This window comes from Poecilia reticulata, linkage group LG3 (genome assembly GCF_000633615.1).
Source record: "Poecilia reticulata strain Guanapo linkage group LG3, Guppy_female_1.0+MT, whole genome shotgun sequence".
NCBI lineage: Eukaryota > Metazoa > Chordata > Actinopteri > Cyprinodontiformes > Poeciliidae > Poecilia > Poecilia reticulata.
This window is the reverse complement of record NC_024333.1, coordinates 25,236,593-25,260,642: the sequence shown is the minus strand read 5'-3', so window position 1 is coordinate 25,260,642 and position 24,050 is coordinate 25,236,593. Positions and strand designations below refer to the sequence as shown.

The following is a 24,050-nucleotide window of genomic DNA, read 5'->3' as shown; positions in this document are numbered from 1 at the left end:
GTGTGTGCGTGTGTGTGTGTGTGCATGTAGATGGAGTGGGGAGGGGTTGGGCAGAGATGACCAGATGAGAGGCGGTTAAGTTCAGCCAAGCCATGTCAGTTTGCTCTGCCTAGCCCCTCTGACTCACCACTGAGCTGTAGATACACATCAGCAGCCATGTCTGTGCTTCGAGAGCAGGGCTAGCCTGTTACACGATAGCTCTTCCTCTTGATGCATTTTGTCAACAACATTTRGTAATACAGTTTTTGTCACAGCTTTCATTAGTAAAGTGAAGTTTATTGCACTTTTCTACTTTTTTTCCCCCAGTGAAAATAAAATAACCCAACAAAAATATGAAGTTATGTAATCCTCATAAGTGCTCTTTGTGTCGATGTTTAAATATTAAACTTATGTCTTAATTTTCATACAAACACCTCATAAGCCACCCTTCCTTACTTTTCAGTCCATTCAACATGTATGTTTTTACTTGCATGAATATTTTGTTCGTCTGCAGTCCTTTTTATTCTCTCAGTGAAGATTTGTGGGAATTACCCTGCAGGGCAATAGTCCATGGTATCCTTTTTCTTTGCTACATTCTTTGCCCAGTTAAGATTTCTTTGCATTTCAGGTGAGTACAGACATCCGGAGTGGCCAATCCTAATCTTTCTGCCTGCAAAGGTTTGGTTTGCACATGACTGACTGTGGAGACACCAAGTAGACCTTTGCAAATGTCTCCATCCATTTATCCTTCTTTTTTGAGATCAGATTGCAGGGGAAACACCAGGCATTGCTCTCCGTAGTGACACTCTCAAGCTCATTCTAGGAGATCCAAAAGCATTTCCAGGCCACAAACTATGTGCAGTAAGTCTTGCCTGGAAAACCTCCAGTGAGAGACACTCAGACTACTGGTCACGTATCTCAATCACCTCCAGCGAATTCATTCAAAGTGAAGAAACAGCAGTTCTACTTTAAGCCTCCATCTTGCATCACGCTGAACAAGAAACCAAGACACTTGAGCTCCTCTGCCCAAGGTAGAGCCTGCCTCTAGATCSCCTGGGAAGCAATCCATTTTTTCCGGTTGAGAAGCTTGGTTTCATACTTGGGGAACAAGGCTCTTCTTTCCACTGTTGCTGTGAATTGCTCCACTGCACACTGAGAGTTATAGTTTATAAACAGTTTAACACAAATTATCACAATAATGAACTCCATCCATCCATCCATCCATCCATCCATCCATCCATCCATCCATCCATCCATCCATCCATCCATCCATCCATCCATCCATCCATCCATCCATCCATCTTCTGTACATCCATCCATCCATCTTCTGTACATCCTTGTCCCTAGTGGGGTCGGGAGGAGTGTTGGTGCCTATCTCCAGCTAACGTTTCGGGCGAGAGGTGGGGTACACCCTGGACAGGTCACCAGTCTGTCACAGGGCAACAATAACAAACTTTTAAACTAAAAAACACTRATGACTGGGTGGTTTTGAAAGAAAGCACTCAGCGTTTCATGTAAATGTTGCCATTAGTGAGTCCTGGTTCTCAGTATTATTGCTTGAAGATGTCAGCATTGTTTTGCTTTGACTCCTGGTACGGTCCACATGGCAAATTGGTCTCAGAGGATGKGGTCAGATAAAGAGCGATTCAMAGGTCCTTTTGAAGGGAGACCGTACTTTTTGTTGCTCTTGTCCCACATAAGGTGACTGGACACCTTTCTACAGCCTGAACTGTGGGGGAGYGCACCACAGAGCACCAGGAGGTTGAGTCTTGTCTACTGGGGCCCAGCCAGGTAAAGCCCAAAATGGCCACAGGAGACCGCTTTCAAGTCAAGTTTGTCTTTAATGTGAGCTGATGTACCGGATGGCAAGAAAGGGCACAAGGGGCCAGCCGGTTCCAATTCTCAGCGTCATAAACAGACTTTTGTTGGCAGGGTCTTAATTACCATCTTCAGTAATACTGCTCTCAAAGTTTTTAAGGTGACTTTTAAATCAAATAAAACTTAGTGCCTTACACTTAACTATTTAATTTTTTGGATTAAAAACTTTTTTATGGTGTAAAATGCCCTAAGCTATAYGGTGTACATAAACAGTTTGAAGGTTGCACAATAATATGATTGTGGCGTAATTCCTGGATTAGAAAGAGATTGATGATGCTTTATAACTGTATAAGCTAAAAATTTGTGAAGATTCCTTTTTCAAGGTGCTGATGGTCCATTGGTTAATTTCTGTAATCATAAAAGGTAATTATAGTTTCTTCTTTTTCCTGACTCTTCCATTAAAGTTTTAACACCCTAACCTGTATCCGGAACACCATAAAGACGTCCACCTCATCACTTAATAGCTTGCAGATGCATCAACACACTTACCCTGGTATTCAAGCTCCTCCATCTGCGGAGGAAAGACAGTCATTAGGAGCTCTCACCATGGAAACAAAACACCGCACACTTTCACACTGATCAGCCTTCATGGTATAGACGCTGTAGGAGGGGGTTTATTTGTGGGAGAGAACTATGACATGGGTGAGCAAAGAAACTCGCAAGACGTATAGACACACTCCCAGAGCGTCATGGCCTCTTGGCATGCTGGCGCCTGTCACTCAGCAAGGTCTCGGAATATGCACCAGGGCCATCGACAGGCGTCTGTGTCAGTGCCTGACAAACCTCAAGGCACCAGGCTGTAATTGGAACGACTGGCCTAATCCTCAGATCAAGACGGAGTCATTGACAATCTAAGCGGGGAGCAATCCCAACAGCAACCTATTAGGGGAGCTGGGGTCTTTGCTGGAAGCAGCAGGGTCAGATGCTTTCTTTGCTGTGCAATAAATGTTTCATAAATAATGCTCAGTCATGGAAGCTGCACMTGGACAAACAGAATTGATACTGACCTCCCCCCGCCGGCTCCATGACCCTTTACCTTTCTGTCGTAATTTTATTAGAGTTAACAGATGCCCAGCACTTTTTGAGATATATGTACAGTAACTAGAAAATCTATTTTTGGGGCAGGGTGGAGTTTTTGCTACTCAAGCAATTCTATTTCTTGACAATAAACAAATCTGGTGACAAATAAATGAATACACCCTACATATATTTGTTTTGCTGAAAGAGGGTCTTTTGTAAAGTCTGTTTCTCGAGCTGTTTTGTGAAGAAGAATGACTGATGGAAGGTTTAAATACAGTTACATGACGCACTTTTCAGATTTTCCTGGACAAGATAAAAAAAATATTTTAAATATTTTGTAAGCTGTGAATCCCTTGCCTCCAACTACACACATTTTGCTAAAGCACGTGTTTAACAAAACGTGTTAAGCATGTAATGGAATTGCAATGTGTAAAAATGTGGAAAAAGTTCAAGTGGTATAAATACTTCTGCAAGGCACAGCAGAGATCTGAAAAACTGTAAATCTTTTGTGACGCCTCAATTAAACATTATACATTTCTGCGCAGGACTCATGTTGTTGAATTTTTTAACCACCATCTCCAAACAAAATGCTCGGAGGCGAACACACACGAGGAGCATCAGCCACTGCAGACTGAGGCTTACTCACCCAGACAAGCCTCCTGACTGCAGACAAAGCAGTATCTGCAAGAAATAACTCACACTTAACACATTGCATCAGTTGTGCCAGACAGCCAGCAGACAGGTTCCTGAGCTTCTTCAGTTCAGTCGCGAGAAGGCCAGTATTCCTTTAAATTGCCCTGTATTCCTCTCTCATACAGGGCAATGTGGCGGAGGTCAACTCTGACACCTTCTTGGCCGAGTCACTGACTCTGGCCTCTAGCTCTCATCTCAGAAGCCCAGGTGTGATGTTGCTTTTAAGTGCCCGGAAAGCGCTGTCAGTGATCATATGGGAAGGTTTGACATGAAGAGTATGAAAACCGTGTGGCTGAGTATCTTGGAGATAAGTGTCACGTACTTTTGAGTTCGGCTCCAACAGACCAGTGGAGGGTGAAGCAAGTGGAATGCACATCTAGGGATTATTTACCTTCATAAAAGTATTCAGTTTCAAATCATAACATGCTTCCAAGCATAAAATGACCATATGAGATTGCAATTAGTCACTACAGCTCATTTCAAAGATTGCCTAGTGTACATTTCTTTCAGAGTGCTAAGTAGCACTTGGCAAAACTTAAGAGGCATCAGCCTCATGCAGTACATGACACGAATGTTTTTGTGCATGTGTGTGTATGTGTGTTTATAGTTCCTGGCTTTTGTAACGGCACCGGGATGCTCGAGCCGTCTTCCCAGGCATGCCTGTGCAGTGTAACCAAGGCTGACTGGCTGACCTCAGACTGTGTGGGCCCTTTAGTACAAGATGAAGGAGCTTTTTCATTGACACAGGAACAGGAGGTATCGCCTTCCCTTTGCAGCAGCACTCATTCATGCCAGACACAATGCGTTATTATTGGTTTTGAATTGAAATGTTAATTTTGTGGAGCTGGGCAACTGGGTTTGGGAGTTTGCCCCTTCTCATTTCTCATTTTTCACTTGGCCGAGGTGGTTTGTTTCATCTGGTAAAGTTAACCCTCGGCTCTCCTAGTGTTACAGCACTTTAAGGTAAAGACAYGCAAGAGTTTTCAGCTTTTCTTCTCAGGCTAGATGTGGAACAAGACCCTCCATAAATGAGTTAAAAGGTGAGTGTTCAGAGGTGAAACCTGCAAGACATGGCCCATACCCACTGAGCAGCTACTATTGATCCCAAAGCCACAGAAGGGGAAAAAGCATCTCTCTTTCAGACCCGATCGTGTGAGGCRGGCAGGTCAGCATTCTGCTGTACAGCCTTCACAGAAATGAGTGCATCAGCAGGCCCGGCAGATCTATATGACAGGAATTAAACAGTATAATCAAATTGTTTGCGCAACCATTTAGCATCTCATTCCCTYGCTGCCCTGGGCCAAACTGACCACTGGAGACCGGCCATCCACAGCAGTAACAAAGTAGGGCAATAACTAACAGCGATTAAAGGAATATTGATGGCCTGTGACACAGAGCATCCTGAAAAAATGCTATTTGGTCAAATAGCTGCAATAATTAAGTATATGAGGGTCAGTCAATTTTATCTGCTGCTTTTATTTGGATCGATTCCTTCGTAAACTAGCCAGGCTTCAGAAAGCATTATTGCTGAGTGGGGTGTTGATTTCATAGCGCAGGTGCTTTGTCCCATAACACAGCAGCAGCTCCCACGGAAGAGAACACACAAAATACCCCGAACGCAAGCACAGAGGAAAATAAAACAGTAAATCATTTATAATATTACTGAAATAACTGGAGTTTAAACTTATAAACATTGACTGTTCTGTGATTTTTTTTCCCCCCCAAACACCTAAAATTTTTAACCTGTGCTTCAATTCAGAATCCTCACATCCCAGATAGCAGTCTTGTTTTTCCAACGTTTCCTCAGGATGACAGATAAGCTTGTTAAAAATTCCCACCACGGATTGATAAACGTTAGCTGAAAACAAAAATAATTAGATTTGGCTGCGTAAGACCTTGGTGCTGTTAATGCGATGCATGTGATGGTTAAAAATAAACCAGCCCATTTAGAAGCTTCTCTCCCAGTTGATTGATTAAACATTAACCTGCTGGATCTGGGATATTTCTTATTAATCACAGGTGGCACAAACTTAACTGAGCATGAGGAAARCGTGTTCTCAGGAAGAAAGTCCACCCATGATGCTGCGAATGCAAACTTGAATGAAATCACCTAAATGTAACATTTGCCATTCGGTGAATACTCGAGCTATGCCTTCTTATCGCTAGAGGAACAAGTGGGAGTCAATGTCCAACTCTGGTGGTGCAGCTAAGTTATGAACCCACCCACACACACACGCACACATCTCCATATCAAGCAGAACATTGTGGGAATTACCATGACCTAATGGATCGCTTATCTTACCTTTGATTGTACAATTCACAGAGGAAAGCGCTTTCCTTATGTCTACATCACTGTGTCCAATGAGAAAACTAAGACTAACAAAGTTTTCAAAAGGGCTTCTTTTCCAGAAGATACGCTACACAAACAAACAATCCCAACTGTGAGAGTAAAATAAAGGAACTTTATATCAAAGTGGATTAACTTCAGTAATCAGTCATTGTTTTTCACCTTTACTTTGATGAGTGTGGTCAGCACACAAGCTACTGTACAACAGCCTTCAATTTGAATCCTTCGTGCAAATTTCTAAGGCTTCTAGGCTGCACAGGAGCACAGATTGTATAGCATTGTTGCTTTGCAGTAAGAAAGCATGGAGTTTGCATGTTCTGCGTATGCATGTGTGAGTTTTGTCTGAGTACTCCGGCTTCCTCCCAAGGTCTAAAAATATGCTTTTCTTCAGCACGGACTGCAGAGTTTGTCAGAACCGAAGGAATTACAGTAAAAATAGACTAATACTGAAAGAAAGTATTTTAGATTACCCTACACATACAAGCAGAGTTGAAATTAAATWGTTTAGATTAAAAGAAAGGTAATGTCTTAGAATGGCCAAATCAAAGTCCAGATTTACAGGCCTGTGGAAAAGTATTGTAGTCTTACAAATTTCTTCCAGTTTTTATTTTTTGTTACATGTTTCTTTACATTATATTTTAAAACCAGGCAAAGATCAACTGAATAAATAAACAAAAAAAACAACAAAAAAAAACATTCAAAATCAAACAACCTCCATGTGAAAAGATGATTGCCCACCTTTGTAGAATTAACTTAACATTTTAGGAAAACTGAATACAGTTTGAAAAGATGCAAAGCTTCATACTGACATACTGACAAAAACAAACCATGCAAGGATAGAGTGATGGTGTGGGACCGTGCACTGCTTCAGGACCTGGAGATAATTAAAGGATTTCATACATGCTATTTGTGCTGAAAAGAACTCCATTGTGCAAGAATTAAAAGCAACCTGCTATGAAGAATGGACCGAAATTCCTCCCTTGTAATGTAAAGAGTTATTGCCAATAAATTGCAAATGCTTGATGACAGTTGTAATTGCCAACAGTTGCCAAACTAGCCATTAGATTTAGGGGGCAATTAAGTTTTACACAGGGTCAGGTTGGTTTGGATAGCTTTTTGCCCTTAATAAATGAAACCAAATGAAAATCTGCAGTGGAGATTGATATCCAAAAAGAAAACTTTCAAAAAGGGCCCATTTGCAGATGTTTGATCAAAATGTCAAAAGTGGCAATAAAATAAAGCAAACTTTCACTGCGGAGGACCTCGRATATTTAGGCACCGTTTTAAACTTTAACTTTGATGTGGGTGGTCATTATCCACAAGTCCAACAGTCTTCAATTTGAGCCTGGCAGGGCGAAGAACCTACTTTAAAATAGCTACGTTTTTGTTGTCGTAACCAAGGGTGACTGTCACCCCCCCACCACCACCATTTTTTTTTTCCTGTTGTGCCCAAGGACCCTTTTWTGAGAAATTTGACAAGGTAAATATCCTTTCAGCTGTTTCACCTTATGAATAATGTACACTGGACGGGCTGCTTTCAAAAGAATAAAAAATCAACTGCTTCAGGCTTGTCCCTGCACATCAGTTGTCAACGTTAATGCGGGTGGCGGCTGCATYGCGGGCTCTTACGGCAGCGCACAGGTGCCTCTTTCACTCCCAGGCCGAAAATGACAAATTCAATAAAATCAAGCCAGATCTCCAGTTCACCTATGGAATCAAACGCACCTGACAACCAGCTGAAGGGCTTCTCYGAGCCACCCTGACATCTCATCTTGACATCCTAATATCAATACCTCATTCTGCAACCGAGGAATATATCTCTGTCTGACTAGAACGCTTTGACACTGTGAGAAAGAATATGTGTCAGAGGTTGTGGGACTCGAGGTAAGATTGTGATTAGGAAACTGAATCTCTGAGATGACATTAACAGAGAGTGTCCCCAACTGTGTGTGTGTTTAAGCCCCAGAGCAGACAGGCCGGTCTAGGGTTACCAGGCGTAATTCTGATGGTGAAAGCGCCACAATCAGCCTACTTAATCTTGAAGCTGTTCTTTAAAACCAGAGAAAGACGATCTGTCTCCATTCTACTGTACAAAACAAGGAAACATGTGATTCATCTTAAAATGGAAATGCACATTAAATTAAATTTGCCTTTAGGGGCAAGCAGGACAACCCGTGACACCAGGTTTGTCTGTGATAACAAAAAAGGTGCTTGTGCTTTGTCAAAAAGRCCCAGTCTCATAAACTTCTCCTGACCTGAAAGGAACAAACTCTGGATTTCAAATTTTAAAGAATTAGCATCACAATGGCCTAAATGTCTGCCTCGCAGTAAGAGCCCAAGAAAACGGCCTTGCAATTTCAGTGGTGATGATAAACTGGGAGATACAGATAGCAGGAGCACTGTGTTTGAGACAATTCTCCAGTGTATGCTCATTAGCATCCCAGAATGTTCCCATCCAATGACGAGCGAAACCGAGAACTTGAGGCCGTTCTGCAAGCATGGGTGCCTTATTAAAGAATGACCCAAGGAACCCGTAGTTTGGTGAGTCTGGTCCAGGAAGGGCTCACATTAGGGCTCCCACCTGTTTGTCTGGGTACTCCTTTGACACAATAGGTCATGAAACGCAATATGGGCCGGTTCCACTCTTTCTCACCACACAAAAGCCAAGGAGCAGATGAACTGGAAGATAAATGAGCCTGGCTGTTGGATGGTCTCCACATGACTAGCCCATAAAAATAAACCAAGCAAAGAAAAACCCTAAATCTTCAGAACTCTGAAGYAGAACTTGGTTGAACAACAAAAATTACAAGCTAAGACAATGCCAGTGTAAAAAAGTGAAACATTTTTGATACTCTTACAGTTTGATTCCTCCTCTGATGTTTTATGTATATTTGAGTTTTCTGCTTTATTGACAGAGAGTTTGGGCTGCGTGGTGGCATCGTTGTACCCCTGTTGGTTCATATCCTGGCCACAGTCAAACTAAAGAAATTGCTTTGCTCRATAACAGCTTTCTTATTTTTCACAACCTTAATTTTAAAATAAAGCAGRAAATTTTAATCTCACATCAAAAACTAAATTTAAAACAGTGATTATTTAAAAAATATGGAGCTCATATATTTCAGGCCTATATTTTATAGGCTGTTGCTTGTGAGTGCTGCTTAGCATTTAATGAAAACCTAAAATTCAGTTTAATTGACATGTGATCAATAAAAAAGCATTTGTAATGCAAACATATCACTATACTATATGTTATGACTCTGTTATGTACAGTACAGTTGAAGCTCTGACCAATTGTGAATCTTCCTCAAACTTTTGAATCATCTTCAGCTCCTAATTCTCTCCTGGGTGAGATTCTCCTTCTTGTTTATGCACCATTTTATTTCAAACTTTTCCCTTTGATTCAATTTTCCATATGCTTGWATACAGCACAATTTGAATGGCCAGCTTCTTTGGGAATGACTTTTGAAGTTTACCCACCTTGCAAAGGGTTACAGTTACTGTCAGGTGGTAAAGCATCAATATATCATAACATTTCTGGAATTAAAAAATGTTTTAGTGATTTTATGTAATGCTTAAATTTTCTAAGAAATGTTTGGTTTTTATTAGCGGTAGGGAATAATAATAATTAAAAAAATGTGAAAACACGCTCTGTGTATGATGAATCTATACGAAATATGTGTCCGACTAAAAATTAACTTTCTAAAATTTCAGTTTTTGATTCACTCGTGTTTTGTATTTTGGCATTCACAGGTATAATATAAAATGCTGTAAATTGAAACAAGTGAATTTAAATGCAGTTTCAGGCAAATCTAATGGCGCTTATTATGAAGAGAGTCAAATACTTAAAGGTGACACCAAAAGCAGATAGAAGAGGCTGACGCTGATAAATCCTAGAAATGATYAAATCCCACACAGGTGTGCCGTTAAAGTGGTACACTCCTCCTTTAAGATCCGTCACCTGAGTGTGACTGACAGCGTGGGCAGGTGTGTGTGGAAAGTGGCCGGCGCTTGGTTCTCCATTGTTCCCAGTAGGTCTTTGATCTCCCAGTGTTAGGCCAGAACCCCTCAGTGGGGAGCCCCGGCAGGGCCCCAGGCTACGGTTTGTATCGACTCGGGAGGCCTGACAGCACAAGGCGCAGGCTGTGGGAGGGGGCATGGTGTGTTGGTTGGGGGGGGGGGTGTACCCTTCCTGCAGCTTCATCTCCCCCTGACTGAAGGATGAAACAGATAATGAAACAGATTCAACTAATGCCTGAGTCAAGAAGGAGCTATTTGTTTCTTTCATTCCTGCCTTCTTCCCCCTGTATTTTACTTCTGTCAGATTCAATTTAACGCACACACACATCACAAGGTCCACTGGAACTTGCTACCCAGTGCATATGTTCTTTCTTCTTTAATAACTTGGCATAACTAAACATATTTTTTTTTAGTTTCTTTTAACATCTGATCTGTCTATACATTCAAACATAATAAAGTTTAGGAGTTCTGAAACTCTTGACAAAGGGATTTCTAGTGCAAGCTGATTTCCACTGGAGACGAATGGTTTGACTTTTGCGATGCAGCAGCTGCACACACAGCTCTTACTAAAGTCCAATCCTTTAATGAACCTTTGAGTGTACAGTAAGTGCACAGGAGTGGCTTACAGCTAAAGAGAGTAATGTTTCTGAGCTGATGGTTCCCATCCTCTTCAGTCACTGCAGACCATCGAGCCGTTTGTCTCAAATTAGAAAAAATAAAACTTAAGGCAAGAGTCTGAAAAGGAATCTTGCTTTATAGATGCATGTTTGCATGCGTGTGTGTGTGCGTGCGTGCGTGCGTGCGTGTGTGTGTGTGTGTGTGTGTGTGTGCGTGCGTGCGTGTGCCTCTGACAGTTTCATAGACTCCCAGCAGCACCAGAATAAACTGTGTGCAGGTCAGACTGGGGCAGCCCCCCCCCCMCCTCTTACTGAGCAGCGATTGTGTTTCAGTGTGTTCGCCCGGCTCTTCCTGTGGTGCTGCGTGTTGTAGAGCAAAAAGCCACTGCTGGGGAGCCACAGTGGAAGAGATCAATCGTACACATTCCTGCCACCTGAGATTCAAGTGTTTCTGTAATACTGCACAGCTCAATCGATACGTAAGCAAGGAATTGGGAGGGGAGGGAGTCCAATCCATGCTTGGTGCTGGTAGGGCTCACACAGAGGTAAAGAAGGCAGGTTTTATTGGACGTTTCTGCTCCACTCTGGAACCTGGCATTTGCTGAAGTTCATGTTTTTGATATAATTATTATTTTAAACTAAAATATACCGGATTATTTATTTATTTATTTATTTATCCATTTTATAAGTTTCTTTTAAAATATTTAACAATAATCACTTTTATTCCGTTGTAGTTCAAATATGAGCTATATGGGGGAAAAAATTAAATAAAGAGGAGGAGAGGAAGTATTTGTCCTAATTAGGCAGGAATGTGGATCAGTTTTGTTTTTCTTTCTGTCTTTGAAGGAATCTCTCAGGAAGCCGACGCGCTGCGCCAACACAGCTCAGGGGAACACATGTGACTGTTAAAAAGAAAGCGGGCGCTGTGGGCAAGGATCATTTAGCTTCAACGTCTTGAAATCTAAAACGTAAATATTGGGGATTTTTTTTTTTTTTTTGGCGGTGCGGGTGGTGGGGGGGAAGGTTTCGAGAAGAGGAAAGGAAAAGAGAGGAGGGAGCGCGCCGAGGATGCTGGACTGGGGAGAAACGAGCAGATCCTGCGCTGCAGGATGTGCAGCGATGTGTTAAATTGAATGCAGCTGGAGGATTCTTTTTTTTTTTTTAGGTAAGACAAAAAAATTTAAACAATCGGAAATTTGGCATGGTGATAGCGCTCATTGCGCCGGATTTTTGTCGAATTAAGAAAAAAAAAAAGAAGAAGAGACGCAATTAGTTTCAACTCCGAAATACAAGCCTTCTTAAAAGTCAAAAAGTGTTAATTAATGCTTAAGCTAAAGACATTGYTTTGCTCGATTTTTTTTCTTCCTTTTTGAAATTTACATCACAAACTTATTTTTAAATTAAAGTGGGAAACTTTAATCTCACGTCAAAAAATAAATACAAAACCGTGATTATTTAAAAATATGAAGCTCAAAACATATTTCAAGTTTAATCAATTGAATTAATGCGGAAAAATGTAAAAAAACAAAAAAAAAAACAACAAAAAAAACCGAGAATGCATTTCTTTTTTTCTTTACAAAGAGAATAAAAGCACACAGACACACACAAGATKTTTCTTTTGGAAAACTGATGTATTTGATTATTAGAGTAAAGAATTACAGTATCTTAGTTGTTAGTAGGTATTAAAGTGTAGAGAAACTGGACCCATAAAGATCTTCCAACTTTCCAAGAAAGTGCATGTAACAGTCCGAAGGTTGTCATACCCAATATATATTTATATTTATAAAAACGCTCTCAGTTTGTACCCCCCACCCACCCATTTCTGGCCGTGATGGACTTCTCATGTGATCAGTATGTACATTATCCCACAAAGGAAGTTGCATTTCCAAATCTGAATGTATTTACAGAAGCTTCAACACATGACTTTGCACTTGATGACATAGGGAGGATGCTGGGACATAGCAGCAATGTGGAAATCCAGCTGAGAAACTAAAGGAGAGTCCGTCTCGACTGATTGGCTGCCACAGCTCCAAATAAAATAAACCCGACAGAATATCCCCCCTCTGTGTAAACGTCTTGCTCCCCTCAAGACAAGAGCAACAAAAAGGAAAAAAAAAAAAAAAAGAGAGAGAAGGAAAAAATGTAAGTAAACAGAAAAATGAAAAGTAAAATAGCCAGGGACTGTAACAATAAAACAAGTTAACACTAAAGAAACTCGTGAAATGTAGCAAACTTTAATATTTTGTCTTCTTTAAATAAGATAAAGGTAAATAACAACTAGAAAATAGGAACTACCACATCATTTTGTCCCTTGCTTGAATGTCATTGTTTTGTCTCGAATAGGGGAAGGGAAACACACAGATGTTAGACCATCTACAGGAGATCAGTGTACATTATTTACAGAACGTTTGTTTTATTACAGGGCTAATGTATCACATGAACACAGACAGCTCAGTTATAGCTACTACAGACAGAAAATAACTTAATGCCAAGGTTAGGTTATCCAACCAGATTTTCTAAGTCTCTGAAGCACATATTTAAAGCACCCATACATACCCATTCTGGTTTTAAAAATAAACAAACCCTAACTGTTAATGTTTCCACTTGTTTTCAAGCAAGGTTATAATCACTAATAAATAAGCTCCGTAAAACTATAACATGTACATTGTACAAAAAAAGCAACTTGTCTTCACACGAGTGTCCGTAAAGATTCAATGGTGAGCAGAGCAGTTCAGTTGATTTTTATCCTCGTCTTGTTTTCTTCCGGCCTCCTCTTCTCCGTGTGTACACATATGTTCACGGTGCCTAGAGGCACCTCTGCGTGTCTGTGCCCAACACGGGAGCACTGCAGTCTAATTGGTGACAATCTCTTTATTGTCCTCCATGAAGCGTGTGAACCGGAAGTGGGACCCGTTCTCTGTGTTGGCCATTTTCTCGAGGCCGGCRAGAGCGGCGTTGGGCTCTGCACTGTGCAGCTTGTCCAGGCTGCCTGTGAGGCCGCCTATCGGAGAGCTSCCCCCGTTTCCCACTCCGCCCGACAGAGGTGGGATGCCTCCATTCTGGATGACGGAGATTTCATTTGTCTTCATCGCCAGCCCATTGGAAAAGGCCGCAGCGTACTGGTTCCAGAAGCTAGCCGGATCTCCGTTGCTCACTTGATGCCTTGATGTCATGTCTTTCTGAAAGATTTCAGGGAACTTGACTGGGTTTGTGCCCAAGAAGGCCATTGGTCCGTCCACAGAGAGCCTGCGGCCACGTCTGGCAGGAGCACTGTTCCACATGTGTGTGCCCATGTGGACCTATGCAGGTGGAGAGGGAGGAGGGAATAAAAGGAACAGAAGGAGGGGAGGACAGACACAGAAAGGGATGAAAATTAGTGTTGTTTACAATCTTGGCCACAGGAGCTGCACATGAGATGATGCAATGGAAAAAAATAATCATAATGCTTGACGGTATTTAAATGGCTTCACACCCAGGGAGCTGCAGCMTGGTTAGCTGCCTATGCTGTGTGAGGTACCAACAGGCTGTAAACATCTTATTTTGGCAAGACTGACCCATAGTGTTTAATCTKAACTTTAATTTGCTCATCTCACGGAAACCTACCCAGTTTGTGCCAAATTATACTGTCTCTTTGTATTACATCAGACAACAATAGATGTGGCGTTTCACATCTGTTGATACCGTGTTTTCATAAACACTTCTTCCTCTTCGTAATCCGTAAATACAACTTTTTTAAATTGTATTTTAAAAATTATTTTATTTACAACTAAAAAATAGGYAAAGAACTTAAGCTTAAGATGAATATATATTTCTGAAAATGAAATCTTAGAAGCTAACTTGGAAGTAGATTTTGTTTGAGACCAGAATTTGGCACTAAAATGTTTTTTTTTTTATGTTCTGTGCACTCTAGTTACAAGTTTCTGTTGATCATTGAGCAGATGCTTTTCTGACTGATGTAAGCATGTGACTTTCCCTGTGGAAAAACACCCTCTGACCTAGATCACTATTATAACTAACTCTGTGCACTGATCTCATTTTTAGTTCATCACATTCAACTTCAACTTATATAACAAGTGGAGTACAACTAACCACAAGGCCTAGCATTGTATTTCTTATTTTCTTTTTAATTTACCTTGAGGTTTCCTTTGGTGGTGAAAGCCCGACCACAGATGCTGCAAGCAAATGGTTTTTCCCCCGTGTGGGTTCTTTCATGGATTTGTAGGGCACTAGATGAGGAGAAACACTTCCCACAGGTGTTGCAGAAATGTTGTTTTGGAGTCCTGCGTGGCGGAGCTGCAGAGAGCACCGGGGAGGTGGATGCAGATGACGTGACTAAGCCTGGGGTGACGTCCTTGTTCTCTTGGTGGAGGCCGTGGAGGAAGCCATTGACCTCAGGTTTGCTGAGAGACCCAACAGAGAGGAGAGAAGGAGTTGGGCTAGAGGACAGGCTGGTGTTTGAGGGCTCGAAGAGCTGGGAGGGCAGGTCTCTCATTTGATGAGTTAACATGTGCTGCTTGAGGTTACCCTTGGTGGAAAAACCTCTGTTACAAGCCGTGCAAATAAATGGTCGCTCTTTGGTATGGCTTCGATAGTGAATGTCCAAGGCACTCTGACAAGCAAAGGTTTTTCCACAGATGTCACAAGATGTGTTTTTGATGGTGCTACGCTCACGGAAGGGAAATATCATGCCCAGAGGGTCTTTTGAGGGATTGACAGATGTCAGATCTAGGGCTCCGATGTTGGAGGGGTGAGAGTGCAGGAGGCTTGCACCGGTGTGGTCCATAGATAAGGCCCTCTGGTGCCTTTCTTCAAGGCTGGGAGATTTGCGTGCTTGTGGCTGCATGCTAGTGGGGGATGGCGCCTGCATGGAGGAGGTAGATTCTGACACAGCTGGACTCCCRGCACTTTGGCTTTCAACATCCCCTCCGAGAGATGAGGAGTCATTGGTGAGGCAATCCCCCTCAACAAAGCCATTTGCACTAAGCTTCAACTGACTGATTGGAACCTCTTCCATTTCATTACTCTGAGAATTTTCTTGACCACTTTTCTCCTGCCCCTCTTGGTTTCCCATTTCATGGGGAGTTGGTGAGTTACACAGACTGTCTTGGGAAGCATCAACTGACCTGGGTGTGTCTGGCACACTGCTATCTGGGCCTTCTTCCATACCCTCTAAGTTGTCATCAGAGAAATTGTCAAGATCATCAAAGTTTCTCTCCTCGAATGAGCCAGTATCAGATGCCATGGACTCTGGATAACTCTCTGGCAGAGGGGTGTTGGGGATCTGCCCACCCATATGCATGCGAATATGTTGCTGTAGAACCACGGCATTTGTGAACTTTTTCTGACAAATGGGGCAGGAGTGTTGAACTCTTAGAGGAGGCATAGCCCTGTGAACACTGTAGTGGGTCTTTAGATTYCCCTTGGTGGTGAATGCTCTGCCACAAATTTTACACTTAAACGGCCTCTCCCCTGTGTGAGTGCGATAGTGCATTTTTAGAGCACTCTGGCAGCTCAGCACCCGGTGGCAGATGACACATTCGTTTGGGTCTGTCACCTTCCTGTCAATGTTTTCCACAAGCTGCTGCAGTTTGGAGGTCTCTGACCCCTGGAGAGGATCCAAGATACCTCCAAAAGGAAACTTAGCTTTGAACTGATCAGTCAAAAGAGGCATGAGTGGGTTGGTCATCATGGGTGGGCTGTTAGAAGTTGTATATTCTGCAGTACTCTCTAATGTAGAGCTCACATTTGTCATTAAGACTGATGAGTGGCTTCTTTCTTCAGTTTTTCCATTTGAGGTAGGCAAAGTTGCACCTTCACCCTCTTCAGACACATTGTTGTTACTTTTATCTAAAAACTCAGTTGCACCTGAGTCATGCTTTGCAGTAACAGAAGGGCTAGCTATGGCTATAGAATGATCTTCCTTTTTGATGAAATGGGGCAAACTCGGCATAGTTGGTGGAAGAAGCATACCAACTGAGGTGGTCAGAGTGGGTAAAACTGGTTTACTGTCAAGCCAGCTGGTAACAGGTTTCTCAGGTGGCATGGACATACCATATGGTATACCAGTACTTGTTGGTATGTTGTCTAGATGCTCAGGGACAGGATACGGGTTCATCTGGATATGAGGGTATTTTTCTTTATGACGCTGGAAATGCACCTTCAGGTTACCTCGGGTGGAGAAGCGATTACCACAGATATTACACTTGTATGGTCTCTCGCCAGTGTGAGAGCGAAGATGGATTTGCAAGGCACTATCACTTCCAAATACCTTGCCACAAAACCTGCACTTATGTTTGAAGAAAGCCTCATCGGAGCTAGTTTTGTGTTCAAATGAAGTTACATTTGGTGGCTTGCCTTTTCTCTGTTGGGCTAGAACAGCTAGAGAGTTTAGGTCCTCAACAGTGGTGCCAACACTGGGCAGCGAGCTTGAGAACATGGGGTTTCCAGGTGGGGGCTGAGGTAGAAGGGGATTCACTGCAGAACTTAGCAAGCTACCTATTCCAAATGCTGGCGCTGATGTTTTAGGAAGCGAGGAGTTACTTAGCTGAGAGTGGAGGCTACTCATAACACTAGGCCTCTTGTCAGAGGACTGAGGATTGACTGTTGATGGTCCCAGTGTCGTAACACTCTGAGATGTCTCACTACTGCTTGGGTTGGGCTGAGGTAGCTGCGCTGCTGCAGCCAGCTGTTTTAGGCTACTAATGCTGGCTGACTGACTTGCCAGGTTCTGCGCGAGGCCTGCGGCTGCAGCCAGCTGTTGAGAGAGATGTGAGCTGAGTGTGGTCAGTGGGCTGGCAGCAGGCCCCATTGCGCCTGGAGCAGAAGTCGGGGGTACCTGCATTTCTGGGGACTGAGAMGCTAATAGTAGTATCTGATGACGAATTTGCTCTATGAGCTGCAGCTGGTGGATCTGCTGCTGTTGCAGGGCTAAAAGCTGCTCCATTAGGGCTGGCACAGCCACYCTGGGCCCTCCAGTGGACCTGTTCTCTTGGGAGAATTGAGCCACGGCCACCTTAGTGCTCTGCAGATTTTCAATTATGACATTGCTGTTGATCATAGAGAAGTTTCCCAGTTCAGTGAGGTTACTGACCTGAGGTAGTGAGGCAGAGATTGCTGAAGTACCTACTGCAGGGCCAGCGGTGCCCCTCCCTGCATGGCCACTGACTGTATCAATAGAGCTCCCACTCTCTATTTGACCGCCTTCCTCTTCGTGGCCACTGCTCATTCCGGAAACATCCACATCCATGGATTCGTCTTTTTCAAGGATGTTGGGCTCCAAAAGGTCACTGCACTCTGTTTGATCAGTGTTATTAGCTGTGTCATTCATCTGGTCATCAGGATTATGGGAAGGAGACCCGGGTGAGAAACTTCCAGCAGGGGAGGCAGGATTTTCATTCACTATCAAAACTAACTGATTCTTAGTGCAATTTTTCTGGTGTTCCTCGAGATCTGAAAGTTCAAAGAACTCAGCGCAACATCTGCTGCAGACATGGGCGTCTGACTCCTTGCAGGGGGGGTCCTCGGAGCAAGGTTCCGTGTCCCCTGAAAAATAGGAAACAGAGGATTAGTGATTAGAGATATTTTACAGCTGAAAAAGCAGCTTTATCTTGTCAGCTTCCATTGTTGTTAATCTTAAGTTAATCAGTTTTACACTTATCCTTTTGAAGTGCTCACAAAAACAATGAYTCTAAGACAACAATAAGCCAAGAAAATTTAAAAAAACGCTTTATTCAACACAGTAACCGCAGAAACATGATAAGCCGAGATATCAAATCAATAGAAGCTATGCAAATATWGTTTAAAAGAGATCTTTAGAGATGTGTGTATGAGTTTCATCRGGCCCGCAGAAGGTAATCATTTTCTTCAGATAATCCATCAAAATATAAAACAGAGTGAAGCGAGGACATTGGTTCTTAATGAAATTTCATAGAAAAGCATTGATTTCCTATAACTCATGCCCTTCAAAGTCTTCTTGTCCATTCGGTGAAAGAAAAAAGCATTTGAAGACTTATTAGACTTTCAATTTGCTGTCAACTTTGCTCATTTTCAGCCAACTATGGGCAACTTGGACAGGTTATCCATGTCACTAAACTAATTTGTCTCCACCATCCCCGCAGTCACAGTGAGGCAAAAACAACACAGMTWGTGATGCCCAGATTTATTTACACCAACTAGAATATATATAACATATAAAGCCATGACKGAMTAAAAAAAATTATCTGACAAATTTGCTGTAGAAAAAACTGCAATTTACTGAAAATGGAAAAACCGAAAAAGTCTGATAAAGTTTACAGAATTTTAAAAAGTGTGTTTTATCACGCAGAGGGCTAGCACTGTATATTCTAGTCTGCATCACAAACTTGCCAAAACTGACAAGCCAGCTCAATGAACAAGCATTGCAGACAGAAACTTCTGCTTTTACTCAGACAATCGTTTAAAAGCTATGACTCTAACTGGCATGCACAGAGAAACAGGTTTTCTAAATATTCCTTTTTATTAAAACATGATAATTCAGATAGTGAAAAGGGAAGACAACACCCTGCCCCCAGAGCAACCGCTGCGCCCCAGACTTTCCTCATTCACGTCCCTCTTTGTCACACTAAAATCTTGCTATTTAACATACAAGTTGATTTACAAATTGCATTTCTCTATGAATCCCTTTCATTGTGGCTCCGGCCCCTCAAAACACTTTCATCAGCGCCAAGAATTCATTTGCAAATGAAACCCAGAGGAGCGCAGCCCTGCCCCACAGAGAGACAGGATGCCTTCCCATTGTTCGCGCAGCATGGGAGCGGCGGGGATCGTCGGCGCAGCCTGGCCCTCTGCTCATCCCAGTCGACTCAAAGCAGATCCTGTTTAATTCAGGGATTATCTCCCTCAATGTTTCTCCGCTCAGAGACACTGGATAACGCAAAGTTGCCATGACAGTAAACCCCGGCCCTCACACCACCAAACCATGCAAACACGGAAGATTCAACTTTAATGATAACTTTTCATGTTAAATCCCCCCTTCCACCCACCCGCCGACCTACAATCAGAGTGTTAAATTTTAAAGAAAAAAAAAGGCTACGTGCGTGAGTGTGTGTGTGTATACGCGTGTGCAAAGATTACAAAAATTAAAAAAGATATATCTTTTTTTTCCCCCTCCACTTTACACAAACGGAGAGTGACAAAAATGGAAAAACACACAGGAATTTGGAATACACTCAAAAAGAAAAAAATATTAAGTATTAATTATTAATTTCTTTGGAGAAATGCGAGGTTAATCTTAAATAAACTATGTCTTTTTGAGTTAATGCGTGCATTAGTGTCTAAAAGAAAATACTACAATAAAATACTACCAAGAAACCTTGTTGGAAAAACAGAATATTTGAAACAAACTTTCACTTTAAAATAAAAAAGCATGCAATAAATTTATAGTTATCTTCCTAATTTCAAATATGTCAAAAATATGMTAAAAAGTTTTAATGCAAATCCAATWAAACTTTTGCTGTAAGATCAAGTAAAAAAAATAAAGCAAACTTAAAATTGGCCATTTGTCTTGTTATTAATTAAGCCACTATTAAACAGTACTCGTATTTGACTAATACTGCAACGGTAGGTCTCATCTTGCCTTGTTCAGTGTTAAGTTAAAACAACGACAGCAGAAAACAGTAATGATATTTTTACAAGCCAAAAGAATATTGTTTACATCAGTAACTTCCCAGAACTACAAATTTGATCTTCAAACTTTGCCATATTTTACTTGATGACCAAAGACGAATCAAATCTGAGTCAATTCATCACCACAAATCCACTGACCACATAAGACAAGTATAACCAACAACGCAGATGCTAGCATTAGGCTTAAGTCCCAGAATAGCAAGGATTAACTTCGAATTAAAATTAAGATAAAGTCAAGTAGGTATGAAGGATTGTGCAAAATGTCTATAGAGTTTGTGCACAAAGAAAGGGTGCAACACTAAAAGGAGTTAGAAAAGACGAAGAGTCGGAGGACAGATTTTGAAAAGCAGGGATTAGTCGAAAAATTTAAAGGCGAGCTTTGAGAGATCCTACGTTATTTTTTCGCAGGGGGCCTCTGTGAGCTTCCTGACACTTGTAACTTCAGAGGGGTTTCTGTTCACGTCGTCTCCAGCCCACAGAACACTGGATGGGGTTCCACTAAAAGCTGCCGAAGGTCCAGGAAGAGACTCACATCTCAGAAGCTCTGCCCCGGTGACACGATTAAAACTTAAGGGGAGGGAAAGACACAAAGCAAGTCTTTCATGCTACACCTAGACTCACACCACATAAACACTGGCAGGTTGACAAGCAACTGCACTCTGTCTTTGAAGGGAACAACAGTGTAAAAAAATGGGGGGGGTGGGGAAGGGGGCTGCCTACCCAGTCTTCTCTTCCAGGGGGGTCCACTCTGATAGGGCGCAAGGGGATGGACACGACATTGATAAGGCCCCGCAGTCACACACCACACACTTAAATAAAAAGTCGAGGCCTTGCTGGGCCGCCTGCAGCTCCGATCAGCACGCTCAATGACAGGGCTGAGAGGAACACACTGGGCCCTGAACTCTGATCACCTCCACACAGAGGGGCCACTGGCAAAGGTTAAAACAGCTCGACATCCCACCCTCCGCGGCTCTCATGCCCGACCTCCCAGGCAACTGCAGCGCCCTCAGCATCACAACTCTCTGTTTCACTTCCGCATCGCACAGCTCTCACAAAACTCTTTCAATAACACTGGCACTGTCTCAGCCAAAGATTTCTAAACTCACACAGACGACGTCTACGTCGTGTATAATTGTTGGACAATTACACACATATGGGACACTTGTATTTACTTCTACATGCAAAATAGCAGRGAATATACTTGAGTGRAAAAAAAGTGACTTTTTAAGTTATTGAAATTGRGAAGAATGTACACAACACTCAGAGATTTACTTTTAAGTATTGCTTGAACTAGCATGCCCCCTCCCAGAAAAAAWAAWWAAAATACATGARCTGGACTGCAAAAGTGCTTSCACGTTTCTTTCTCAAGAAATAATTAAGCACTATTTTGTAACATTTAGGAAAAAATATTTACAATGTGTGTGTTGCATTTGAAGGCCTTAAATAGGACCTGAGTAAGATCAGATGCATCTTTCATTTTTATTTACTGCATCTTATTTTTATTCTCATWTAGTGTTGTGAACTCCTCAGCAGACCAGAGTAAGGAGTGAAAATATTTCAAGCAGACGTTTGATTAATATACTGTTAACTTTTATTTTTAGAAGAAAAACAAAAGATGTTCTCTGTTCTTAGTAATGAGCGCTCGGTATTACGTGTGACTAAACAAAACACACGCCATGTAAGTTATCTAACGTCCTTATCAAGCACAGTTTCATTCATGTATGTCTTAAACTCTGAAAACCTTGCAAAAATGGAATCAACTCCAGGTTCTATGCCATTTTCCTATAGCTCCAAAAACACTGAGAGACTCGGCTCCTATGCAGTCGCACTTTCGAATGTCACTTTGTGCAAACTCGTCCCTCATTTTTGGAGCAAAAACCAAACATAAAGGATTCACACGCCGCATGCAAATACACAACTGTGAAAGCGAAATGGTGTTTGTAGGCAGACGAAATAAAATGACTACCTTATCTGTGGCCGGCGCTAATTTACATCAAGAAATATATATATTAAAAAAAAGARAAAAAAARRRGGKTKSMMYTTKGRRKKKKSSSSKYYYMWYCMRKKKKRRGSYKRAMYTTTWRKTTTTKRRSMAAAAAAAATTGTAAAGATGAGTCGATCCTTTCAGAATGTGGAAAAACMAAGTRGAAAAAGTATTTTATTATCTTTCTCTCTTTTTTTGAACTACATTGTGGATGTTTTAATCCGTCTWAACTCCCGTTAAATRAAGCGCAGACATGTAAAGAGACAAGGAGCAACTTGTTATCGTGACTTTCCTTAAAAGAGCGGAAACGCCGAGAGCGCCTCGTCTTCATAGCGCAGGACTGAAGCCGGGGGAGCGGGGTCCCGGTCGGAGAGACAGGGTGGTCCGTGTCGGCGCACGGAGGGGAGTCCAGCAAACACTGCGCCCGGCGTGAGTTTTTTTTTATTTTTATTTTATTTTTAATTCAGATACAGATAGATTTTAAAACTTAAAGAACGCAAACGTTCAGAGATGTGTAAATTCMGTTTACTTTCTAAATTATTTTAAGTTTGTTTAGTACAGATGACTGATTATGAAAGTGATTAAAATCTTATTTGCCAAAAAAAAAATAAAAAAAATAAAAAAAAGTGATTTAAGAAAATATCAAAGTTCTGTTAGAAGTCAAAGATAGATTTTTTTGTTGTAACTTTAAAGATCAGCTTTCCCGTCAGGTTTCTATAGAACACGGGTAGAAAGTGGCCGCTCTCGTACAGAAGCAGGGGCAGACTCACTCACCATTGTGCTCCGGTAAAGGCAGATGAGGGTCGGACTGGAAGTGTTGCGGCTTCGCTTGTTTCCTCCGCGACATGCTGGCTGGCACATCAGCAGGCAAAGAATAAAAAAAATGACTACAAAACCTCCTCAAAAATTACGTAAATCGAGCCCATCCACCGCGCATGTGCCCCGTTATGATTATCAATAATGCTGTGCGATTAATCATACGGAGGTGGTGGAGGGCTGGAGGGGGGGCTTCTTTGAAAGGCGATTGGCACCTCGCCAGCCCCCCTCCTATTCAAATGAAGTCTCTTTAATCAATTAGCTCCTGATTTGCTGGGGACTCTTGTCTCTCTCTCAGCTCCCACCCAATGAGTTGATCCGTACGGGAAAGAAAGGCTGGCTTTYCCAAACTCCCTTTGGATTCGGTTTAACCCCTTCTGTGAGCCAAGCCAGGGGCTTATCTGGACTACTACAGGGGAATGTCAGCTTCTCGAGTCCATTCCTGCGGCCGGATCTTTTGGTCGTTCACGCAGATTCAGCGGCGATCAGTTTGGATAGATGCGCACCGCAGCCTCCGCCGTTCTCTCGGCAAACTTTCTTCTCTCTCTCTCTCTTTCTCTTTCTCTCACTTTGCAGCGCTCTGGCATAAAGATGGTTGGGATTCGGGTTCTTGTTACGYTGAAAACCAAACTGCCTGGAGAGTTTCGTGTGCCAAGGAAAAAACAAAAACAAAACAAAACAAAAACATTAAAGCAAAAAACGGAAAGAMAGAAAAACCGGCATCAAACGTTCCACGCGAAAAGACGCGTTCCTTTAAAAAGTCCACGCTGCTGATTCGGGACATCCAAAAGCAAAAACAGCGTTTTATTAGATTATTATTTGCAGAAAGGGAGTTACTTAACTAACACGTTTTCATCATGCACAGCGCTCTGCGAATAAACAAACTTTGAGGGCCCGTGAAGCGGCAGCGGGACGAACTCGGAGCCCGGCCCATCGAGGACGTGATTGGTTACCGGGCTATTCAGTCACTCCGCCACTCACCTCCACCTCCTTCTAACATCCTCTCCTTTTTCCCTTCGCTCTCTCTCTCTCTCTC

General features: G+C 42.2%; 1 protein-coding gene across 1 annotated transcript; it reads right to left on the bottom strand.

Annotated features, from left to right (window-relative positions):
* Nucleotides 1–12,163: 12,163 nt before the first annotated feature.
* Nucleotides 12,164–23,971, bottom strand: sall1a (spalt-like transcription factor 1a). The gene is made up of 3 exons (XM_008405559.2): nucleotides 22,973–23,971; nucleotides 14,684–18,093; nucleotides 12,164–13,850 (listed from the first exon to the last, which is right to left on the bottom strand). The coding sequence occupies exons 1-3, from the start codon at nucleotides 23,043–23,045 to the stop codon at nucleotides 13,404–13,406; spliced, it is 3,930 nt and encodes a 1,309-aa protein (XP_008403781.1). The 5' UTR covers nucleotides 23,046–23,971; the 3' UTR covers nucleotides 12,164–13,403.
* Nucleotides 23,972–24,050: the final 79 nt, after the last annotated feature.